This window comes from Lampetra fluviatilis, chromosome 16, assembly GCF_964198595.1.
Source record: "Lampetra fluviatilis chromosome 16, kcLamFluv1.1, whole genome shotgun sequence".
In the NCBI taxonomy this organism is placed as follows: domain Eukaryota; kingdom Metazoa; phylum Chordata; class Hyperoartia; order Petromyzontiformes; family Petromyzontidae; genus Lampetra; species Lampetra fluviatilis.
The window spans coordinates 4111861-4133880 of record NC_136290.1 but is presented as its reverse complement, the minus strand read 5'-3'; the positions used below and the strand labels follow the sequence as shown (position 1 = coordinate 4133880).

The window sequence follows — 22020 nt, the reverse complement described above, 5'->3', positions numbered from 1 at the left end:
GGCAAGATAGTTAACATCTTGCCACCGTGGCGCACGCATACATACATCATACAGTTGGGTGTTATTGAATTCCTTGATCGAAGCAAAGTTGATCCGTGTGCCAAGGAGCAGGTGATGTAAAAAAAACTCAAACGCATTCATCATTAACACTGCCTTAAAGTGTAAAAAATACGTAATATGCAACGTTCATTACGTTACATATTAGATTATCTATGTGCAGTGGAGAAAGGGACATGCAGCATCACCGATGATTTGTTTAGTTTCTAGTGAGACAGCTCGCATATAACGTGGGTGGATATTTTGAAGACTGTAATTAACTTGTCATGAAGATTGAGTGCGGTTTTTGTAGGTGGCTGGGTGTATCGGGGGGGGGGCGGTGCTTCTTTGCCACATCAAGAGCTCTGAGCTGGTACCACTGGCATCCTGGGTTTGAATGTGCGCTGCCATCTGTAACTAAAACAGATTCGCCGGTGTCGTGCTTTGACGCTTTTTAGCCTCGTCCACCGATAGTGTCACAAAATAGCCATTGCTTTTGGTTTGTCACAGCATTTCCCAACTCTTGTGGTTTAATTTCATTACAACAAGTACTCAACGCACATGATATATAGAGGAAGGCAACACCACCGAGTGAGGCTACGAAGGATAGTCGCAGCTAACGCTGTGTTTCTTAAATAAGGCGGAGCTCCGCTCGCCGCAAGAGATCCGAGTGGATATTTCTTGCCGTCTTAATAAAACATTGGTAGCACAATTGGAGTTAATGCGTCACTGGACACCCGCGATATGTAGCCCACATGTCCAGCCACTGCATGCCCAAGCAGCTTCTGTTTGGCCGGATGGCTGATGTGATAAAGAAGAATGTGGAGATGACTGGACTAGCCAAAGACCAGCAGTGTCAAAATCGTCCTTTGTGGAGGAGGCTCGTAAAGGATGCTGCTGGGGAATTGGAGGCAGTTGCCCTCCAACAACAGCGGAGGGCATAGTAGTGACGCTCTCAACAAGTAACAAAGCGCCGGGCGGCTAAAATGCAGCGAGTTGGCATAGTAGGGATAACAGCTGGTGCATCTGCAAGTCATCTCAGTCAACCCATGGTACCTGGGTCTGTCCCGTGACCTCCTGTCCACGAGCCTTTGACACTTGGCATGGCCTTAAAGGTGCACCTAGCTTGGCACAAGCGTCGAGGTGGCATCACTGCCACTTAGTGACGAATGGCGGCTGTTGTTGTTGAATATAAGAAAGTAAATAATTGAGTTTTTTTCATTTTGTTTGTGTTGCAGCTCTACCAATGCATACATGCTCATCTACCGGCAAATACAACCATCCAAGAATGCGAGTGAGTACACAAGCAGCTCTGTGGCGTTTCTTGTGCTGAAGGAGTTATTTTCTACGATCTAGTCCCGAGACTCGGCGAGACTCCTGGATAAATACAACATGTTATTTATTCAATTTTCGTCGGCCGTACGGTGCCCCACTAACTGACTGCCGCTGTGGTGGACGCAGAGTTCATGGAGGTGACGAACTTCCCGCAGCACATCCACCACCTAATGAACGGGGAGAAGGAGCGCGAGGAGAACGAGAAGAGGCAGCGCGAGATTGAGAGGAACACCTGCAAGGTACCGCAGTGCTCCTCTGCTGTGTGTGCCATGGTGGCGAGATGCTGATTACCTCGCTTGGTATACAGCCCCCCCCCCTCCCAATACGTTCCATTCATTGGCTACCACATTCAGATAAGCCCCTCCCTCCCTCCCTCCTCCCCCCTTAACTTGTATTGAATAACTTGTATCTTGGAATCTTTGCCTCGCTTGATACAGTAAATCGAGCTGTGACGGTCCCACCTGATGACGGAGACTTGTGTTGCCTCCGAAACATCGTGATTTATTATTTTATTCTATTTCTATTATTACTTTTAGTAATTTTTTATTATATTTTTTTACCTTGCGTGACTTTACCGAAAAAACCTAAGAGTATGGTATACAGGGGTTCGTGAGCTCAATCCCAACCCTGATGATGCTGTATATTTGGAGTTTTGCATGTTCTCCACATGATTGAGTGGATTTTTATCCGGGTCCTCCGGTTTTTTCCCCTCCACCTTTAGAAAGAATGCGATTTGAGTATTTGGCTCCTATAAATTTCTACTTGATAAGCGACTTCATTGAGCTATCATTTATGGCCAGTTCGCTTTTGGAAAAAGAGCTATATAGCTCAGTGGGCCTTGCCTGGTAAAATAATTGTTTTTATAGTTTTATTTATAGTTTAGTGTGCGGCTACCAGGAAGTTAATGTGTAGCCACCTGCCCAGAGCGCTGGCTGGTGTGAATATCTACGTGGATTTTGCAGTCACCTGCCACACAATACTACACACAACCGGTGATATTTCTGTAATCGTCACCATCATCATCATCATTGTCATCAACCATGATCACTCCACTGCTGGATGAAGCCCTCTCACAGTGCTGTGATGTAGCGATTCACTTAGCGGTCCTGCACGCGAGCTGATTTCATCACTCCATCGACCGCCTTCCCATCTCACCACCTGCCATCTAATACAAATTTAAATCTCCTTAAGTGGGGCGTGGGGGGGGGGGGGAGGCCAGGGAGCATATAAACTCGTGATGCGACATCTCCGCCGACTTTGTAATTGTACAGCATCGGAGAGAAATCCGATATCACGACTGTCGTCATTTCGTCAAACAAAATTCACGCCGTATCGGAGCTGCCCCATTGCTGCCATCGTGTAAGAAGTCACCGATGGGTGTTTGTGATGCTGCAGATTAAGCTCTTCTGCTTGCACCCGGTGAAGAACACCATGGTGGAGAGCAAGCTGGAGGTGCATAAGGAGCGCACGCTGGAGGAGGCCACCTACCTGGCACACAAGGCAAGGCTCCCCCGCGCCGTGGCGTTCGCCGGTGTGCTTCACGAGTCCAGTTGCTGCCTTCTGAGCTGTGTTCACCGTTGTCTCGCTCTGAGACGACTGCCCGTTGCAGGGTGTAGGGGTGTAGGGGTGTCCTGTTCGCCGCCGAATCTCGGAACGCACGAGCGGCTCGGCATTACTTTTTGTTTTGAGAGGTGTAGCGCCATTATTTTTAAAGACTTTGTATTCACCGCAGGGAACTGTAGCAACACGACCGCACTCTACCATGGCTCGCGCCAAACTGTGCCACACGCCCTCCCATATGGCCTTGTGGGAGGCTCGGTACTGATAAAGTAATTTTATTCAGAATTGGAAGAAAAACTGATGACGCACACGTACACGTACGTCATCAGTTTTTCATGGGATCGTTAAGGGGTTAATGAGCCACACAGGCTGAAAGTTTTTTTTGCCAAAAATGTAAAGGGTCAAGGTGCAGCCCTGCTTATTACTTGCTTGTGCCACTGCTGGCCCAAAGGGCTTCCACGAAAAGGAGCTCAGAGAACCCTTCTAGATAACATTTTGGCCTACTCTTCCACGCTGGCACCATACATCTTGGAAGAGGTGGACCACAGCCCCCAAGGGATACAACACAGCCACAAATGCAAACGCGTCGCCCGTTCCTCGGCACGTCGCCCATTCTGCATCGCGTACTCCCCTCCCCCTTCGCCGCATCCTCACGCCGGAGCGTGCCGCCGCAGCTGCTGGATCTGGAGGACGTGCTTCCCGTGGAGCGCTGCCGGCTCGTCAAGTACGACGAGTTCCACGACTCGCTGGAGCGCTCGTACGAGGGTGAGGAGGGCACCCAGATGGGGACGCTGCTCGGCGGCGTCAAGTCCTCCTACGTGTTCGATCTGCTGCTCGAGACCCGGCGGGAGGACCAAGACTTCCAGCCTTACAAGCCCGGAGGTGCCCCTTCCGTCCACGGCCCCCCTCCCCCTCCCAGTCGTCACGGTTGCTTACGCGCCGGAGATGATCTTCACAATAATTCTAAACTGAACTGAAAACTATTGTTTATTTCCCCAGGTAAGGACCTGCGGAGCTGTGTAGTTTTTTTTCAGAAGCGACCTGGCCACAAATGATAGCTCGACGAAGTGGCTTATCGTGTGGAAATGTACAGCAGCCAAATACTCTTAAGCATCACTGATGCATGCAATTATCCGACTCTGCAAGACCGTCTCTGCCCGCCCGCATTTGCCCGAGTCGGTGATCTAAAAATGACAGCAGTTCTTTTGAGCTGGCGGTCTGAGTAAGGCTGAGAGCTTTTGTACACGCAATGTCGCGCACCTTTGTGTGTTTTTAAATCTAATTGTTTTGTCACCTGCACTTATTTGTACTCGTATGCTTTGTTTTTCTTTATTTTATTTAGTTGTATTCATATTGAATTGCTTACCTTTTCCCTACTTTTGTTGTTGTTGCATTGTTTGTTGTTTTAACTTGTTAACCCCCGCCCCTACTGGACATTTGTGAGAAAGAACTTCATAGCTCATCGGATACCTCCAGGATAAACACAAATTCTGATTCTGAATTATTCTGTTGTGGTGCGATTTCTCATCATGTGCAGATTTTTGGAAGACCTGCGAAGCTTACCACCCTCGAGATCGCCCTGCGCTCTAAGAATGGCATAAATACTAAATGTACTCTCGTGATTATTAGTGTCAGCCTTCATGTAGACCCCAATGAGTCTCGCTTCCTTGGAGAAAACCCACACGTTAAACCAGGACTTGTGTTAACTCTCTGAATAAAAGAGAATGATGGTGATATTCTTCAACAAAGGTTTTTTTTCTACTTGTCGACTATGACTGGACGCACGAGGATCAAGTGCGACGATGACTACCTACAATTGCTACCCCCATCGTCGGCCTAAGTGTGGCTGTGACGTCACAACATTAACGAGTCTCAATGAAGATGCAGACTTAAATAACTAAGTAATGTTATTAGGGACTGCAGCGACTGTAGAATACTGGCATTGGGTATTGACTGTCTATGTATGAAAACAATTACTGAGTTCACTGATTGGATGCCAATATAATATTGGAGGGGGGGGGGTTTTAGCAGTGGGGTGGAATTGACCGCCCCACACTCCAACGTCCAATAACTAAAAGTTGGTTAAATGTTGGACTTCGTGAAGAAACCAGACTAAGGGAATTGACTAAATTAAATCCACACACTTGAGACAAAAATGTCACAGGTTGTCGTCAACTAGACGAAGACTACGACTGAAGTAAAACATGCCGACTAACTTAACGCCCAGAAAATGGGGGCATCTCACCACGTCGCAATGAATTGTGCGCGATGCACCAATCTCCCATCTTCTGATCGCTGCCAAATTAAACGACGGGTTAATCTCGAGCAGCTTGTATCGCCGTGGCTCGCAGCTTGCCTGGCTTTTACACAGTGCTGTGGTGTCCCTCTACCCACCCCACCCCCTCTGCCGTCGTCCTGGCAGGCGTGACCGTGAAGGTGCACGTGGTGGACCTGGTCACGGAGGCGGTGTCGCCCGGCGTAAGCATACGAGCCTACCTTAGCCAGTCGGTGAGCGAGTTCAAGGCACTCATTGCACAGGTGAGAGTGGAGCCCTGCGTGAGCCGTGGCGGGGCGTCTTGGTAGCACGGATTTAGTCAGGTCATTGTGTGACCTCGCCCCAAAAATCTGTCACGACTCGTATTGTTTCCTGCGAAAACCTACGTGTTAAGTTATTGCGTGCGATGAAAAGTAAATAAGAGGCCGCAGGTTTTTCACGGATAGATTCGTCAACCAACCGCCACTATGGCTGAAAAGCTAAATTTATCGTGGCTGCAAGGTGCTTGATCTTGTCTTGTGAGGCACACCTGCTCAAACACACTTGCGTCTACAGCCTCGGTGGGAATATGAAGTAAGAATTGTGCTGTTTGGTGTAAATGTGTCTGCTCAATCCACATCCATGGCCACACGTCTGTGTCTTCTTCTGCTCGTGTATCGCAAGAGGTCGTTGTTGCTGCTGCTACGATTGTTGCTATATGTATGTTGAACTTCTTTTTGCACCGTACGTAGCCAACCGTGCCAATCGGAGGCGCTGTGGTTGCTGCACCTGTTAGTGCCGCCGCCGCCGTCTCAAGATTATCGAGCGTCCTTGCTTTGCAGGCGACGGGGCTGGACGTGGAGGGCATGCGCGTGGTGCTGGAGCGGTACTACAACGACCTTCGCCTCTTGTCCGTGCCCAACAAGTCACTCAAGTCGGAGGGATTCTTCCGCAGCAACAAGGCGAGACACTCGCTTCGGCTCACCGTGACGCTGTGTTTCCGCTGCTGTGAAATCCCTTCAGATGACCGGTGGACCTGCGCAGCTTGAATGTGTCTGCTGAAATGAAAAACTGCCATGAGTCATCTCGTGACGGAACGATAAATAGTGGACTGTAGTGAGAGGGGGGCCGATAGTGTCTGACTTATCCTTAGAAATATTTTGCAAGAACAGCCTTTCATTAACATATTGAGGAGCAAACTACTTGTTTGGAGTGTGCACTACTGAGATAATCTGTCTTGCAGTTACATTAGGGTCTACACTACGGCTTTACACGTTTTACCGTTAATACAAATACTGTAATTCAATAACATTACCCTGGCATTATGATGGAGTTGGCACGATTACAAGATCACTATTATGTCCATGATACGGTTAGTAACGTAATTTAACCCTGAAGTGGAGACACGAGACTTGAATGACCAAAGGAAAGTGAAGGTTCTGCTGCCACTGTCAGCTGGTGGACAAGCCAAATTTCTTGAAGCTGATACTGCCTAGTAGCGATATACACTCTCTGCACCATCCAGTTGTCACGATCCGGGGTCACAATTTGATACGTCAATTGATAACATTGTGCCCCAGTTTAACTGGCTCTCCTTACTTCCTTGTTCTCACTTCTACATGCAGTGGCTGCAGCATTTCGATAAACCGATCGACAACAACATCTAAGGGGTGTACGTGATTAATTATTGCATGCGTGATTCGATTGCGCTCGTGGCGAGCCCCTACGGTTAACCCGACTCGACGAATTCGGCTAGCCGCTGCCGCCTCCGTTGGCTGATCCGGCGTCGTGGCGACACGTTGCCGCCTGCAGGTGTTCGTGGAGAGCTCCGGCTCCCCAGACTCGCAGCTCTCCTTCCCGCAGTCCCTGCTGTGGCGCCTGCTCGACCGGCACGGCAACACCATCCGGCTGCTGGTGGCGCTGCCGGACGGCCCGGCAGCGGCGACGGCGACGCGCGCCGGCCCGGCCGCGGCGGCGGCCTCGGCGGCGGAGAGCCAGGCAGAGCACGCCGCTCGCGGCCGCGACTCGGAGCGATCCGAGCGCGGCTCGCGCAACCGCGCCGTCGAGGCCATCCTGGAGGAGAGCACGGAGCGGCTGCGCAGCCTCTCGCTGGAGCAGGAGCGGCGCGCCGCCCGCCGGCGGGAGAACGGCGACGCCGACGCCACCGCCGGGTCCCCCCCTCCCCCTCCCCACCGCGGGGACGGGCTCCGCCCCGGCGCGGCCGACGGTGCGGCGGCTCCGGGCGACGGCGAAATCCGAGGGCGCGTCGGCCCCCCCGATTCGGATTCCGAGACGAACAACGAGCAGAGCGCCGGCTCGCTGTGCGACAGCGACGCCACGACGGGCTCGCCCTCCCAGGACGTCGACTCGTCGGCGTCGGCCGGCAGCCGCGAGAACGAGGACGGCCGCGCCACCCCGCCGGAGACCGAGCCCGAGTTGGAGCGGGACCTGGACTCGCGGTGCCACTCGGACGAGCGCTCGGACTCGGAGCTCAATAACGAGCGCAGCACGAGCTCGGTGGACAGCGACCTGCTGAGCTCCAGCCACAGCAGCGACACGCTGTGCAATGTGGCGGCGGCCGCGGCGGCGGCGGCCGCCGCCTCGGCGGCGGTGGTCGGCACGGCCGGAACGCCGTCGGCCGGAGCCCCCGGAACGCACGACGACGACGCGGCCGCCTCCTCGTCGTCGTCGTCTTCGGCACTCCCGGTTGCCGGGATGGTACTGCCCAACGGGCTCGACGCGTACACGGGGATCACGAGCAGCCGGCGCTCCAAATCCCTGGCGGGTGTGGACACGGCCAAAGCCAAGAAGGAGGGGAGGGAGCGCAGAGAGAGGGGCTCGGGCAGTGAGAGCGAGGGCGAGGACGAGGGCAAGGAGAGAGAAGGCGGCGCCGGAGCTGCCCAGGCCTACACGTTCTTTCGTGCCGAGGAAGGACCCGCGGAGGAGGGGACCGCCGGAGACCGCTTCAAATGTACGGTACCGCACCCGCTTGTGCCGCGCCACGGTGGCGAGATGTAATCTCCCTTGCCTGGTATGCAGGAGGTCGTGGGTTTGATCCCGACCCTGACGACTGCTGCTGTATATTTGGAGTTTGCACATTCTGCCAGTGGTCATGTGGATGTTTTTCCTTGTCCTCCGGTTTTTCCTTCCATATTTAGAATCCAGGTGCGTTTAGAGTATATGGCTGCGATAAAGTTCCATACGATAAGCGACTTTGTTTAGTTATCATTTGTGGTTCTGAAAAACAGCTATACAGCTCAGTGGGTCTCACCTGGTAAAATAAAAAATAGTAGTTTAATCGTTTAGAATCCTGCTTTTTGCTGCTGGGGCTGCACTTGCAACCCAGGGCACAGGTGCTCTTGAACCCCCCCCCCCCTCCCCCTTGTCGTGTCGTCGTCGCACACCCAGCTCGAGCATGAAACCCGTACCGCGTGGCTCTTTTGGCGATGGCTCCAAGATGGTCATGGTTTATGGGTAGTCGCGGCCAGTGAGTGCGGTTAATGCCATCACACCTCACACTCGCACCTCACGCCCTCACCCCTCGCATCCTCACGCGATATCCATTACAAGGCTGCCACTCCGACCGCCACGGTTGCGCGGTGTGGTGGCTGGTAGAACTGAGCAGTAGCCGCACCCGTCCCAGCATTTATAGATGTTACCATACTTGTGGCGGCTCCTATGCCTTTGAAAAGAATACTTGAAATGATGTGTCATCTTGAAAGGTTTGTAGATAACTTTCCAGAAATCCATGTCGTCAGAACGCAGAGTGATTTGCTAGTTTGTCAGCATTCATTTTAGCAGGAAAACTCTGGTCACTTCAACTTTCCCTGTCTCATCAGCAGTCTTATTTTTTTCGCCTTTGGTAGTTGTACTACAGTATTACAGTTGGGCATTAGTTGCCTCTGGTCCGTTTGGGGCACCATTTTGGCGAGAAGATGTTATCTCCCTCACTTGGCACGCAGGAGGTCATGAGTTGGATGTCGGCCATGACGATGCCTATTGTATATTTGGAGTTTGCGTGTTCCATCTCCTGTGTGGTGGTCGCATGGATACTTCTGTGATGATGATGATGTAAGCCGCTTCAATGAGCTGTCGTGTGTTTACGAGGTGGACTGAAAATGAACTCACAGCTCAGTGGACTTTAGTTTCCAATCAGAAACCTCGTACAGATCAAGCAAAACAACAGATTACTCGGCTCTTCAACCCAAACACTCCTCCAGCCACCAAAAAGCAAACGTAAAACCAATGGGCGACCAGATCATTCTCGTATGCAGCACCAAACATCGGGAACAACCTCCCCCGAGGCAATCCGCACGCTCGACTCCCATCGTCGCCGCATTCAAGTCCCAACCCGACAGCAACAAGACGTCTCTTGACGCTTGCATCCAACAACGAACTCAAAGTCTAGAACTTACTTTTAATCTTCTTTTAAACTGCAATAGTTGTTTTTTTATGATTAATGATACACTTTGGGTTGCTGATTTTGCATAAACCAAAAATAAATTGACTTGACTTGGTGTTAGCTTTTAGTTTGGGTCCGCAAGGCCACAGGGAAGCGGTCTGCGGAAATGTCGCAAATGCTGGAAACTTGGAGTACGTTTAGTCAAATATTATGTTTTTCTTGTAGCAAAACAACGCAGGCCCCCCAAGTTACAGTACGGTGGGCGAGCATACACGACTGGGAGCTATATCGTTCGCGAGGCCCACAAGCCCGGCGCGATTGAGCCATTTGAAGAACAGGAGGGGAACCCATGGGAGAAGGGGGGGAGGGGATAGGAGCCCACTGACTGCCGCATTCACATCGGGGCATCGTGCCGGGGGGGGTGAGCGAGGGGAAGTGAGTCGTTAAATGAGGGGGAGGGGTGAGAGGATGGAGGGAGATTGCGAACATGCAGGGGAAAGAAAAAGGGGAGGGGGGAACTTAGGGTAGTTTTAATAAAAAATGTAAATGTTGTTGGTGCATGGGAGTCTGTGAAAATGTTTAAGGGTTAAATTTCGATTTAAAGCTTTCGTGACTGCAGGGATTCATCTTCTTGGTTCTTTCGGTAAAGTCGCGTAGAAGGGAAGTAATAAAATAATAAAAATAAAACATAATAAAATAATTCTCACGACGTTTCGGCCACAACGCAAGCAGCCGTCCTCCGGTGAAGACCAGGTCTGTCGGGGAGACATTCAGACGCTGTCTCCCCGACAGACCTGGTCTTGACCTGAGGACGGCTGCTTGCGTTGTGGCCGAAACGTCGTAAGAATTATTTTATTATGTTTTATTTTTATTATTTTATTACTTCCCTTCTACGTGACTTTACCGAAAGAACCAAGAAGATGTTTAAGGGTTGACAAAGCGACGGGGCTTCATGCTCGTTTCAGCTGCAATTGCGTTGGCTGTGATTTCCAGTGTGCAACAAAACTCGATGCATGCTTGTTTTCTCGCGTGCAAGGGTCCAAATATGTTCAGCCACGTATCCTTTTGGAGAGATAATGCAACACAGTTGTAGGAATTGCATCCGCACATCTTATCTTACTCTGATGCAATTATTGTAGAGTAAAGTTTGGTAAATAATACACGTTATGTATTATTATGTAATACATATAAAAAAAATAGTTCACGTAATTTGACATTTTAGCTGTGAAAAGTAACAGATATTGGTTTGACTGCTCTGCATTAGTGCATTGGTGCATTGCAGGGCATGTGGGAAAACATTCCCCCGTAGTATTATGTGGATTAAGAAGTTGCTTTAATGGATATATCAGAACTAGTTATGTGACGTCTCATTCCACGGGCCATTCTCAAGCACGCAGGGTCATGTGTTGCTCTGAATAAAATAAAAAAAAGACGAACACAAAAAACCCTCAAATGTGCTCCAGTAACCTCTCACCTTTGGCGTGGTATGCGTACACATGTGGTGTGTGTGTGCCCTTTGTAATGTTTGGCCGTGGCTAATGCTTTCCACAGCAATATCAGTCCTGCACTGTTGAAGCTGGCCATTGTCTAGGAACGAAATAATAATGGACAGGGCCTCTTGCCTGATACTCGGAGGACGGTCATGACTGGGCGTATGTATGATGTATGTATGTATGTTTGGGGGGAGCAGTCGTGTCGCGCGCTGCACTACGAATCCGGCAACCCGAGTTTCGATTCCCGTTTACGGCCAACACCAGTGACGATTTTGTGAACCGGTCCTGGGCCTCCCCTAGGTCGACTGTCTCAAACGAATACCTCGTGTGCAGTGCCGGCCTTCGCAGGTGCTCGTTAACAGAACTTGCGCCCCACAGTCTGTTAAGGCGGTACGGGGGATCTTTGTCTTTCTTGTGGTTAGTTTGCTGCACGATTAACCCGGTGACCTGAGCATTGAACTTCTTTCGCACCCTACATAGCCAACCGTACCAATCGGATTGCTGCATTTACTCCCCCTACCCCCCCAGGCCTGACGGTGCACGTGGACAAGCGCATGACGCTGGCAGCGTTCAAGCGCCACCTGGAGCCCGTGGTGGGGGTGTCCTCCAGCCAGTTCAAGGTCTTCCGCGTCTACGCCAACAACCAGGAGTTTGAGAGCGTGCGTCTCAACGAGACCCTCTCCTCCTTCTCCGACGACAACCGGGTGAGCGCGCGAAACCTGTCGTGGGCGACGGGTACATACATAAAGTTCACACATCAAAGTAAGTACGTACATTCAGAGATACATACGTTTAAGGGCATAAATGATAAAGTACGCTTCCGCGCACTCGTGCCTCGCAGCAAGAAAGGGTTCGGGATTCGATTGTCGACTCGGGCGCCTGTATGCGTAGCGTAGGTATTTGTTCTCTCCCTCTTGTCTATGGGGTTTCCCCCTCAGGTTCTGGTTTGCTCCCACAGTAAAAATAAAATGTAATGTAAAAAACGTTCAACGGAATAAGTATTGGGCCAAACATCCCAGTGATGAAAATGTACCTGCAAATTATTGAATTGGGATTGCACACATAACAACATTGCCCCCCCCCCCCCACCCAATTACTGAGAAAACTGGGCAGGATCCTCCCAAAATAGTCTTGAAGACTCGGTGAGGCTTCTCTGATGCAAACTAGCGCATGAATAAAAGTAGCGCACTGTTATGACGAGTCACGTGTATAATCACTTATTATACTGGTAGGAACCACCTGGTTCCACCAGCTCACGGGATTATTGTGTCCGTCCTTCGTGCATCAAAAAATGGGAGGGGCGGGGCGGGATGGGAGGGGTCGGGCTGGGTGGGGGGTGGGGCTGGGTGGGGAGGGGCTGGTCACCCCGTGGTGCCCTTATAAAACTCAACGTTTAACCTACTCATGCCGGCTTGTGCCCACCCTCAGTCGGCCATATTTGCGGAATACACCACGCCGCCGTTGACCCTGGCCATTGACCGAGCAACCCAACGTTCCTACCAGCTCCCTCCGCAGGAATGTGTTGATCGTGCAATGAAGCGATCTCCAATAAGTCGTGAAACCACTTTGCCACCGTATTGGCTGTGTTCCTCTTCTTATAATCAAGGTTCAGGTGTCATCAATATATATAACTACATACCTGTAAATATGTTTCCGTTGCTGATACCCACAGCCATCGCAGGCATACGTTCCTATCTTCTTTTTACCATTGTATAGTCTTGTTTGGCTCTGCTTATTTCTATGCATAGATTCTCTATAGCGACATCTTTTTTGACGCAACACATAATTCGTACGTGGAGAGGTTGTGATGTGGCCACTGTACTTGACTCATGATTGTGGAAGGTCACTTTGTTCAAATCCAGGCCTGTGGTCGAATCCACTGGTCGTCTCACTGTTGCCATTTGAATATTGTTGGGAGGACAACGGTAGCCGTGGAAATTTCCACTTCTCACTACCTGAGGGCTGCACATAATACTGGCCGGGCTTTTGTATGAGTAGATGTAGGTGTAAGTTGTGGTTGCTGTACGGTAAATAACCTCCACAATGCCTGTCCATTTATAGCATTGTAATTCAAAAGCTAAGATTGTTACATATGAAAAGAAATCTCACTACAAGCCAACATTCTGATTTCATCTTGTAATACTATGGATATGATCTTACAATGCCATAACTGACCAGGGTGAAATATTTATGTTGAAAGTACAGTAAAAATGTCCTTTTCTTTTAATAGCACTTTGCTGACTGGAAATGCAGCTGTGTTTATAGTTGTGTTCAGCTTGTTGACTCCAAGGACAGTCATTAATCTAGAGGGCATTTGAGTCACATGTATTTCAATAATTATTTATTGAGATGGCTGTGGGTGGCTTAGGTCACAGCAACTGAGTTGGCACTACTGCCCACCTGGGTTCGAATCCAGTTCACTGCTCATGATTCAACCTGGTTCTCGAGTGTCGTTGGCTTGGTGGCCTCAGCCCGATCACCGATGGCTGTGCAAACAAAACCCACCAGGTAAAATTTGGTCCCCACATAAGTTGGCGAAATTACAGCCGTGCTAATTAATATATTTGTTTGACTCTCATACAAAGAGCATTACTCTCGCATGACAGTGGGTGGGAAAGTATGGATGCGATTGTTACATGCATGATGCGGGTGAAGGATAACAAACTAAACGCAGAGCATACTATGAGACCTCCTTTACCAGTGGCAAAATATAGTAATAGGTTTTTACCCTTTCTACTGGTACAAAAACTGACACCTTTATACAAATGCTTACCCCGAGCTTTCAATACTCTGATAGTGCGCTGTCTTTGAGTTTGCACGCCTTTTGGCGTCATCTGGTCCAACACCAATGGAGACTAGGCTCTAAGAAAATCTGTTTCGGGTGTGGACCAATCAACTTCAAGGACAGTGCATATCATTATCATCATCAGAGTTGTTTCTTTTTGTTTGCATTTTGACTGCTTGTGTTGTGGTTATTGCAAACATGATGCCTTGTATAAAGGTGTCAGTTTTTGTACCATTTGAAAGGGTAAAAACCTATTACTTTAAACGCAGAGCGTTTACACTTTAAAATTGTCAATACAAATAATTGCGATTTCAGGCTACAAATAGAGACTTAAATTTCGATTTAAAGCTTTCGTGACTGCAGGGATTCAACCAAGAAAATAGAGACTTGTCCAGATCTCGTGAACACTTTTGGATATTGTGTCCTGTAAGGCTTACACGTCTCACTTGTGCCCGTGGATGCGTGCGTGCGTGTGGTTGACGGTGTGCGTGGCGCGTGCAGGTAACCATTCGGCTGGGCCGCGCTCTTAGAAAAGGGGAGTACCGCGTAAAGGTTTACCAGCTGCTGCTCAAGGAGCCCGAGGTGAGTGGTGACGCCCGTGTGTCTTGAGAGGCCCTGTAAACATCGCAACAAAAAGTGGACACGATAAGTGAACAAGCCACAGTTGCAAATCAGGGGGAGGAAAGGGGTCAAGCTAATAGGGCAGAACAGCCTAGCCTACCTTTAACCCGAAACAAAATAACATACCCCTTGAGTCTAACCCAAACCTCACCACTGGTTTTAATTTTAACTTTTGGTCGTCTTAGTACGACGGATGTTAGCTTGCACATTCGGTAGACTGGCAATCTGTATGTACTGTCTGTTGACGTGTTATGCCGCCGGTTTGACATGGCCGTGTGAGAGCAACGTGGTTTAAAAGAGAAGAGCAACGTTACTTTAGAACAGGGATCGGCAACCTGCAGCTCCAGAGCCGCATGTGGCTCTTTAAGGACTGCCGCTTCGTGGACGTTGTTCATGAAGGACCACGTCTCGTATTCACGTGCATTGCAACTCTTGAAATATCGATTTTTTTTTACACAATTCCAAAAAAATGCCTCTTCTTTTTATTGTGGTTGCCAACCATTGCTTTAGAAGGAGGTGATGACACCTTCTATATATTCACTGCCCATTCTACTCGACTCACTTTGCCTAATTTTCATGTTGTTTCTCATGATCCGCATATTTGTTTTGTCCTGACCACCTACCCGTCCATTCCATTACGCTGGATATTCGAGATCTGACTGTAATTATGTGCAATGTGTGCTGCAATGCCCTCTACCCAAGCCATGCAAGTTCCTCCTGGACACCGTATTTGCCAAGGGCATGTCCGTACGGCAATCCAAGGAGGAGCTGCTGCCACAGCTGCAGCAGCAGTGTGCACTGCACCTGAACATTGACAGGTACGTGTGCTTGGCTCACCGCTGCCCCTGAACCTGGGTGTTGAGGTGAGGGAAAGACAGATAATGCCCTTTAACAGACTGTCGGGGTCTACTGCTGTTCACGAAGATCACCCATGTAGGCCGGCACGTTACGAGAATGGGGTGGGTGGCCAACCTTCCACATCCGGCCACCTTTGTCTCCCCAGTGTTGATGTTTACACACTGCACCAGGGACTCATTTAAGGCTGAGTCGACCTAAGGGGAGGCCCAAGATCGGTTCAAATATGCGCCGTTTTTATTGGTCGTGAGCGGGAATTTAACTCGGTTCGCCCGGGTTCGTTGCGCAGCTTTGCGCCGCCGTTCCCCACAACTGGCACGCATCTGTCCACGTGCCTCTCAGCTGATGGCAATAACGTGCAATACGAGCAGACATTGGTACCATCAACAACAACCGCCATTCGCCACTAAGTGGCGGTGATGTCACCACGGCGCTTGTGCCAGGCTATGTGCACTTTTGAGGTTATGTGAAGTCTCACAGGCGTTTGGACAGGAAAAAACTAACTTTTAATCAAAACGTAAAAAATCCAGCTTTCAACCTGTCAATTCTACGCCGTAGCTTGGTGACGTTGGGGCGGAGGGGGGGGGGGAGGTGGCTAACCGTGCGCATGCGTCCAACTTTGGCCAGGTTCCGTTTGCGGAAGAAAACGTGGAAAAATCCCGGGACGATCTTCTTGGACACGCAGACCTACGAAGACGACATCCCCATCTTCAGCAATTGGGAAGTGTTCCTCGAACTTCTGGAAGGTAATCATCATTATTTTTCTCCTCTTGGTATTTGCGCCATTATTAAAACGCAACGATATCACGAAGACGCCGTTTCACCGACAGGTATTGCCTGCCCGTAGGGGCTGTTATTGATTTGCGATTTTACCAAATGAATTAATTTACGAAACATCTTTCGTATTTGGTAAATCTGGATTATGACGCCGATACGTGGCCTCGTCTTTTTTTCCCGACGAACGTCCACCGCATCTTCTGGTGAATAGACGCGCCGCATTAACCAGGGTGGCTACGGGCGGCTCGAACCACGAACGGCTGCAACAAGCGGGCGAGCGGCGCGCCGCTGTGCGGCCACGTCACCTCGGTGCCGGTTTGATGCGGTAACGAGTGTGTGTGTTTCCCACAGCTCCAGAGCGTATGGTGTGCATGTCCCAGCTGGCTGTGCTAGCGCGACGCTGGAAGCCTTCGACGCTGGTGCTGGAGCCATTCGAGGAGGTTGTCCTGGAGAGCAACAGCGTGGATGAGCTCAAGGAAAAGGTGCAGCTTGTGGTTAAGGGGGGGCAGGGATGGAAACCCATTGTGTGTGTGTGTGTGCCCCAAGGTCCTGGCTATCTGTGGGCAGATCCACAAATGAGGCAATCTCAAAGTAAAAACAACAACAAAAAATAACACGTGGTGTCCTTTTAAAGGTCATGATCAATAGTCCGTTAAAATATGGCTTGCTATTGATTTTACGTATGATGGCTAACCAACACCATCCCAACGTGGATGAAAAAAGTAATCCCAAGTACGTCCGACACCATGGAACAGAAAGTCCGGCACTTTACCATCCGGAGTGCTCTATTAACCGGCATGTGCTATAGACGGCGGCAGCAGAGAACCGCCATGAGGCTGTGTAACAAGTACAACTCTCGATAACCGGCGTATTTGATTAACCGTCACCTCCTTTCCCCATGGATGGCCGGATAAGAAAGCTTTGTGCTCTATTTTGTGGCCAATTCTCAATTGCCAAATAAACATAAGACACATTGTTTAAACGCTCGAGTAATTAGCCACTTTATGGTTATACCTATACCACCACTTGCCTCTTCAAAGTATCCGAAATCTACACGCCCGGAGTGTACGTCTAAAGTTTACACACCCGCCGTCCTCCCCCTTCCCCCCACCCCCCTTGTCTGCATTGTCGGCTGGTGTAAATGTTACCCGTGATAACGTAGCCCGCGGAGTTTGGCATCAAACGGTAAATTGAGTTGCTGAACAATCCCCTCTGCGTGCGCGTGGCGCGTTGCTCAGAGGCGCTCGCGTCGCGAGCGGGAAAAGGTCGCGAGGTCAAACAGCTGCGTGTGGCGTCGACTAGCATCTTCAATCAGTGCTAGAGGTGTTTGAATGCTTCCTCCTGTTGGGTCTCGATAGAGAGGATGCTTTTATGAAGTGAAATCTTTGTTGAGAACCCCCGACAACGTTCCTCAATGGAATAACTTTGTATATTGGTGTCGTGTCTTCTTATCTTTTTCAGCTCGGTAAACTTGGTCAGATTTCTCCAGAAGATGTTGAATTTGCAAAGGTGAGAACTCTTTCCGGTGTAAAACGGGGGGGAAATCTGCCGCCAAGTTTTCCAATACTCACGCGGGAAAACGGTTCTACCCATGAGCTCGATACCACCGGATTTCCAGTTGTCATTTGTTCAGTTAGAATTGTTTGCAAAGTTGATAGGATTGATAAAAAAAAATCTTTGTCATTGCAAAAAATACTTGACCAGGATATGAAGTGATGCGTTGAACATTTTCCTCTAGTAAATGCAATTACGATGCAATGAATGTGACATAGAAATGACATGCTCCCATGTCGTCTTTTTCCCTGCCTTCAGCAACCGGCACTGACCAGCAGTGGATTTACAAAAGGGCTGTGCAGCAAACCCTTGAGATTCGCGCATTTTATAAATCGCGGTTTTGCGTTATTCACTGGTGCTGTGTTTTAAATATTCGCGGCCGTAGCTCGTGACCACCCAGCGAGAAGTACAGTAGTGTACGTACTGGGGTGAGGCATGGATCGTGAGGCCGTGAAAGTTGCCCCACTCGCGACGTCTGCCACACTGCTGACGCGCGCGACTGCTCTCCTTGACGATTTGTTTTGAATTCCGTACTAGATACTAATTATATAATGTTGTTACTTCTTTATTCGTCGATATTTGCACTTATCAATGTCTGTGCATCATTATTAAAGGTACGTTAAATCACACAATACTGTACAATACTTGTATTCATGAATATATACGTAGAGCTTTAAAGTTTATTTTTAAACGTAATATATGTTTGCGTCCCTTAACCCTGTTTTCCTCATAAGCTTTCAATATTAATATTTGCAACATTCTACAGGAACATGTCCCTGCAAATATTAAGGGTTTACTGTACATGTATTTGTCAAAGCTTTTTCCTTTGGGAGACTGGCACTCACAACTGCCATGTGATTGTGGAATTGACACTGCTGAATCATTGGCACAGACATATCCTCATGGTGGTTTGCATGTATGTTGAACTCTTTTGGCTCCGTACTTAGCCAACCGTGCTAATCGGAGGTTGGGGGGAGGGGGGAAGAACAACAAACTAAACACATGAAGCAATTCTAAAGAAATTAGTTTTCAATTTATATTTTAAAATGTGAATCTCCAGTGGCTTCCTAATATCGGAAAGAAGAGCTTTGCAGATGGCCGCAGAAGCGCATCTGAAAGTGCGCGATGCAGTGACAGTGTTTGTTCGACGGTTAGCCTTAAGCCGCTGCTGCGAGGATGACCGGAGTTCACGTGACGGTTCATTTTGAGCCAAGAACCTTGTGTGGTTTGAGCAGAGCGCCCACTTCACTTTGTTTCCCTTCTACCGAGGCTCGTAATCATTTAAATGTAAGGAAGACCCTTTGCCTGTGGCTGTCGAAGCCGCGTCCTGCAGCAGTGCGCGTTGTTGTTGTGGGAACAGGGCCGCGGGACGTTCCCATGCGACATCTCTGTGCTCGAGATTCACCAGGACCTGGACTGGAACCCTAAGGTGACCACACTCAATGTGTGGCCACTCTACATCTGCGACGATGGAGCTGTTGTCTTCTACAGGTAAACAATTCAGTCTAGTTTCACGGTAGTGCGGCAGATGAAATCTTCCTGTTAAAAAAAATGTGGATTCACTTCTCATTGCCCGGTTTGTGGCTACAGTGTTTAGTCCCTTCATGAGGACAGATTCAAATTCCCCTCCATGCGCTGGCCTCCGTAGATGAACATGGAGTTCCACCGCATGCATTGGTGCCTCGGTAGCGAGATGTTAGTGACCTTACCTGGTATATAGGAGGTTGTGGATACTATCCCTATCCTGTGGTCGTGTGGATTTTTCGCCGAGTCCTCCGGTTTTCCCCTCCACATTTAGAATCAACGTGTCTTTCGAGTATTTGGCTGCAATAAATACCCACGTGATAAGCCACTTCGTTGAGCTATCATTTGTGGCCAGGTCGCTTCTGAAAAAGAGCTACATAGCCACAGTGGGCCTTACCTGCGTGACTTTCATCTCCGTGACTTTACCAAAAGAACCAAAGAGTATGGGTCCTTGCAGTCACGAAAACTTCAAATCTAGAACAAATAAATTTTTTTTTGCTTTTCTTCGCCAAGCGTGCACGGTTTGCTACCACTAGAGGGCGCTAGTGCTGCGTGCCTGAATGTGATAAGGTTGTGACTTGGTGGACCGTGGTGAGTTACACCCCCTCCTACCTAATACCGAATCCCATATCTTCACGGCAAACATCTGATTACAAATGCGCATTGTCTCCAAGCACAGGACATGTGTTATGTCTTGCCTGTAACTTCTGCGCTACTGCTCACATGTATAGTCATATCTTACACCTGCGATAAATCACACTCACAGGCGAGATAAAATAGTGAACGAGGAGGGATCGCTGCCCCAAAAGTGTTGCCATATGGTCTCCGTGGGCCTGGATAGCTACTTTCTATCCCAGCTTCCAAATCGCACTCAGTGCTGCTTAACATCAGTGGAGTCTCGGACGAACGTACAATTTAGTCGAACGTCCCTTTAAATCAGAGTGAGGTGTTTTGGCATACTATGTGTGCCAACAGGCAGAGTACCTATGCCGTTGTCCTTTCCCCGCTATCCGATTAGCACGGTTGGCTACGTACGGTGCGAAAAAGTTCAACAAACGTACGCACGCGACAAATGCTACCATCGTAGCTTTACCGTTGTCTGCACGCGCCGTCACCACCGTCGCCGCTGATCGTTCCCCGTGTTGTTGTCGTCGCCGGTGCCGCCGTAGGAATCGCGACGAGGCCATCCAGGAGCTGTCGGACGAGCAGCGCAGCGAGCTGCAGAAGAAGGAGAGCATGCGGCTGCAGCGGACGGGGGGCCAGCAGGTGCCGTACTCGCCGCGCAAGGAGAAGGCCCTCAAGATCTACGTGGACGGCGGGGTCACGCGAGAGTAGTGCCCGGCCGCTGCCGGCGCCCGACCCGGCTTGGCTTGACACTCGACGACGCAGACCCAGGGGGAGCAGGCCTGGCGCGGCGCCGATTGCCTTTGCGGGGACGGCATGGCAAGCGCGGACATGGTTGGGGTGCTCATTCGCCACGAAAGGGAGAGATGGGAAGGAGCAGCAGCAGCAGGGAAGGCATGTAGCTGTGGAGGACTGTACCAGGCCCCCCCTTTCTTTTCCAAGAAATTGTTTGGGTTTTATTTCAACTTGGCTCGGTTGTTTACGTTACGCTTTGGTGGCCACGCAAAACATTTGTCCCGACGTGATTTCTTGTCTTCGGTAACTGATGCTAGATTTGGCACCAACATACGTTGCGTCTGATTTTTCTTTGTACCGCATCTGAGGGTTGAGATCTTCACTAGAAGGCAAAAAGCTGCTACCCTTTTCAAATGTGACGCGTGTGACCGAAGTTGATTGAAGGCATGGATTTAAATGGTAAGTGAAATTGGCATGTTTGTTTCTTTTGTCCATGTGCATATACAATCATCTCGCATATACAGTAGCAACCGATTCGTTTGAACATTAAAAAAAGTATCCTTTCATGAACCTACGGCTGCTCTCTATTTTGAGCTTTTTAAACGTCCGAGAACGATGTTCACATGCATCCGCAATGGGCCGTAAGTCACGTGCTGAAAACCCAATGGAATAACATTTGCCACTGTGCTAGTGATGCTGAACATTCAGTTCAGCCTTGTTTTGGGACTACTACCGCACTGTAAATGAAACTGCGCACGGCATTTCACCATCTCATGTAACCCAGAAGTATGACCGTTTAAACATGTGTCATATGTTACAGGACATTGCACGGTCACTGGTTTGTGGAAACCCTTTGTGAGATTTGTAATTACGAGGCAATGAGACAACACTGAAATGCTGCTACATGCAGAACGAGAGCCTAGCTCATGCTTTGTTCATTATTGATTACAAGTCTTTGTTTTACCCCTCTTTGAGTTAAATTTTGCTCTGTTGTGTTCCCTCCCCCCACCCCCCATAATAAGGTACAATGTGGTTTTGGTTGTGACTGCTGATTGGCTGGCATCTCGCGTTGTATTTAACTTAAGCGCTCGTGTAATTACTGGTGTTTATGACTTCTGGTTTCAACGACTTGGCAGCAGTCGTCGATATTAGATGAATAAAGAGCAACATGTGGATGAAATAACCTGGAAAATAAAATGGTGTCACTCTTGCCATTTTATTTGCTATACAATAAACAGTATCAATGAAAAATTAGCGAGTTTTCTTACTCGCGAATGCAGCGCAGCTGTTAACAATAAAAACACCCTCGATGAGAGAAGCCTTGATTCACAGAGCTTGAGAAACAGCGGCGGGCACAACAAATGCGAAAGCTTGCAAGCTCAGTCTTTGGAGTATCTTCATCTTCTGATGCCGTTACAGAGCTGGAGACCCACCGCGGACACGCCAAATGCAAAAGCTTGCGGCT

At 49.4% G+C, this 22020-nt stretch overlaps 1 protein-coding gene across 5 annotated transcripts in view; it reads left to right on the top strand.

Moving 5' to 3' along the window:
* Window positions 1-21806, top strand: part of USP47 (ubiquitin specific peptidase 47) — a 76641-nt gene extending 54835 nt beyond the window's left edge. For all 5 annotated transcript variants that reach the window (XM_078863543.1, XM_078863542.1, XM_078863540.1 and 2 more), the window contains exons 14-28: window positions 1275-1330; window positions 1498-1610; window positions 2767-2871; window positions 3606-3813; window positions 5354-5469; window positions 6028-6147; window positions 6998-8156; window positions 11609-11784; window positions 14367-14447; window positions 15189-15304; window positions 15969-16087; window positions 16470-16600; window positions 17580-17627; window positions 19033-19163; window positions 20366-21806. In XM_078863543.1, the coding sequence (XP_078719669.1) occupies window positions 1275-1330; window positions 1498-1610; window positions 2767-2871; window positions 3606-3813; window positions 5354-5469; window positions 6028-6147; window positions 6998-8156; window positions 11609-11784; window positions 14367-14447; window positions 15189-15304; window positions 15969-16087; window positions 16470-16600; window positions 17580-17627; window positions 19033-19163; window positions 20366-20531 (2845 nt within the window). In that variant the 3' untranslated portion in view covers window positions 20532-21806. The remainder of the gene's footprint in view (window positions 1-1274; window positions 1331-1497; window positions 1611-2766; window positions 2872-3605; window positions 3814-5353; window positions 5470-6027; window positions 6148-6997; window positions 8157-11608; window positions 11785-14366; window positions 14448-15188; window positions 15305-15968; window positions 16088-16469; window positions 16601-17579; window positions 17628-19032; window positions 19164-20365) is intronic.
* The last annotated feature ends 214 nt before the right edge of the window (window positions 21807-22020 follow it).